General features: G+C 48.2%; 1 protein-coding gene across 1 annotated transcript in view; it reads right to left on the reverse strand.

Moving 5' to 3' along the window:
* Positions 1-2,275: 2,275 nt before the first annotated feature.
* LOC104987144 (NXPE family member 3-like) overlaps positions 2,276-2,676 on the reverse strand; it is a 16,301-nt gene continuing 15,900 nt past the window's right edge. Inside the window, exon 7 of the mRNA XM_010837921.1 lies at positions 2,276-2,676. This exon is cut by the window's right edge and continues 11 nt beyond it. Coding sequence (XP_010836223.1) covers positions 2,276-2,676 — 401 coding nt within the window.

Below are 2,676 nucleotides of genomic sequence, written 5' to 3' on the forward strand. Positions count from 1 at the left end.
TTGTATCTCGGAGAAGGCAATGGCACCCCACTCCAGTACTCTTGCCTAGAAAATCCCATGGATGGAGGAGCCTGGAAGGCTGCAGTCCATGGGGTCGCTGAGGGTCAGACACGACTGAGCGACTTCACTTTCACTTTTCACTTTCATGCATTGGAGAAGGAAATGGCAACCCACTCCAGTGTTCTTGTCTGGAGAATCCTAGGGACGGGGGAGCCTGGTGGACTGCCGTCTATGGGGTCACACAGAGTTGGACACAACTTAAGTGACTTAGCAGCAGTTTGTATCTGCTAATTCCAAACCCCTAATTTGTCTGTCCCCCATCTTTCCCCTTTGTTAACCATAAACTTGTTTTCTATGTCTGAGAATCTGGTTTTCTTCTGCAAACAAGTTCATTGGTATCATCTTTTTAGATTCCACATATAAGTAATATCATACACTGTCTGTCCGGGCCAGCTGCAGTGGCGGGGATGGGACTGAGGGACCCACCATGAAGCGGTTGGGGGTTAGTGTTACTTTGTTTCCTAGGTCACAAGATGTCTGCTCCCTCCCAGCACCGTAACTGCATCTTAGAAGGTCAAGAAGAGAAAGAGAAAAGGGCAAAAGACCCACCAGCCAAGTCTCTCTGCCTGTTAAAGAGCCTTCCTGAAGCCCAGCTCAGAAATGTCACTGGCTGAAGTATGTCACATGGCGTAACCCCTAGTTGTCAGCAAGTCTGGCAAATGCAGCTTTTACACGAAGTACTTTTTTGAGGGGATTCACGTGCAGACTTTATTTACTTTCTAGCCTCCATAACACACTAGGTTCATCTTACAGAAAATAAAAATATGTGAATTTATAAAATGATCTGAAAGAAGGAACATAATAATTAGACCAGAAATACAGTCCCTAAGGAAACAACCGTAAGAATGCTTAACTTTGGAAATGTAATTTTCCCTAATGTAATTAATTCCTGTTTATGATTCAGGAACCGTTCCTTAATTTTCTGCTGCAATACGATTCTGTACCATTCGTGTAACAAGCAGAAAAGCTCTTAGCTACCCTGTGTGCACAGAGACTTTCTATAAATATTTCTGTAGTCAGTTTCATTTGCTTTGCCCAGGATTCGTTGGTTGACTGGCGATGCCTTGATTCATCACAGGGCAGATTCTCAGGAAGCCTTGATCATCCTTAATCGGATTCACACTGGGGCTATATGGACGCAGTGGCTCCACAGCAAAAATTTTAGTGAATGTAGGGGACTTCCCTGATGGTCCAGTGGTTAAGGCTCTGCGCTTCCACTGCTGGGGATGTGGGTTTGAGCCCTGGTCATGGAACTAAGATCTGGAGAAGGAAATGGTAACCCACTCCTGTATTCTTGCCTGGAGGAGCCTGTAGGCTACAGTCCATGGGGTCACAAAGAGTCAGATAGGACCGAGCGACTTCACTTTCATGGAACTAAGATCCCATATGCTGTGTGATGTAGCCAAAAAAACTTTTTTTAGTGAATGTAAAAATATGGGATCCATTTCTCTGTTTCTTTCTCTAGTATTATAAAATGCCTAGATTTTAATGCTTAGGCAGGGAACAGGAGCCAGCACACCCTAGGGATTCTTCTGTAATCTGATTCTTCAACGTTTCATCCATATCTATTAGAAAATAGCGGCTGTGTGGTTCACTGGAGCAACAAGGGTTGTCAATACATCATCTATGGATTCCCTGTAAGGAAAACAGCGTTCATCTTTTATTAGCACTAACATCCTCACACAAAAAAGCAGGGCTGTGTTCTGGCTGTTCATTTACCCAAGCTGAGCATATCACTCTCTAGATGGCAATCACAGGTTTCCTTGTTCATTTTTTGGTACTTTTTCAGTTTTTCTACAAAGAGCATATGTTACTATTTACAGTTAGGAGACATATTTTATTTTACAAATCAATCTATAAAAGTCTTTATATACAGAGTCAGGCTTTCCACTTGGGTGGCCTCTGATAACTGAAATGGAACCCATCTCCTATCTTTGCAAGGCTCCTTGACGCTCTAAACAGAAAGCCCAAAACGGACCGTCACAGTGCACATGCTCACTGAGGGAGCAGGTGTGGCTTCTGCCCCCAGACTCTCATCCCCTCCACGCGGCTTTTCACATGGGGACAGAAGTTCTTAAGACGCACTGGAGGACTGCCAGGCTTCCTGCATCGGAAGGTGGTGAGAGAAGACATTCCGACAGCTGAGGGGAAGGGCTTCCAGGCTTGATCATCGCACCAGTTTCGTCATCCACAGCCCCAGGACCGGCAGGAGCGCTCAGGTGGGGCAGACATGGGAGAGCAGGAGGTCCACCTCGTTTCGGACGACGCACCTCCCCGGGTGGATGCTATCGGGCAGGGCCAGGCTGGAGGTCATTTCCCAGGCGTCCACAAAGGCCACGCGGAGGTCGACAAAGGCAGCTCGGAGGAGCCGGTTCACCTGGAGGGTGAACCAGTCGCTGCCGTACACTGACTTGTATTCTGTGTTGGCCAGTTTGATGACCACCAGGGTGTCGGGCTCCCGGGCCAGCAGCGCAGCCACAGCAGCCCGGACCCCTGCCAGTCGTTGCACGAAGACGGACGGAGGGAAGGTGGTGAAGTGGGCGCCCAGGCTCAGCACCACCACAGTGTGGGGGCCCCCAGCCAGGCCCCCCAGTTCCCGGACCACGGAGTGCAGGG

The sequence above is a fragment of the Bison bison genome, unplaced genomic scaffold (genome assembly GCF_000754665.1).
Source record: "Bison bison bison isolate TAMUID 2011002044 unplaced genomic scaffold, Bison_UMD1.0 scf7180017864085, whole genome shotgun sequence".
In the NCBI taxonomy this organism is placed as follows: Eukaryota; Metazoa; Chordata; class Mammalia; order Artiodactyla; family Bovidae; genus Bison; species Bison bison.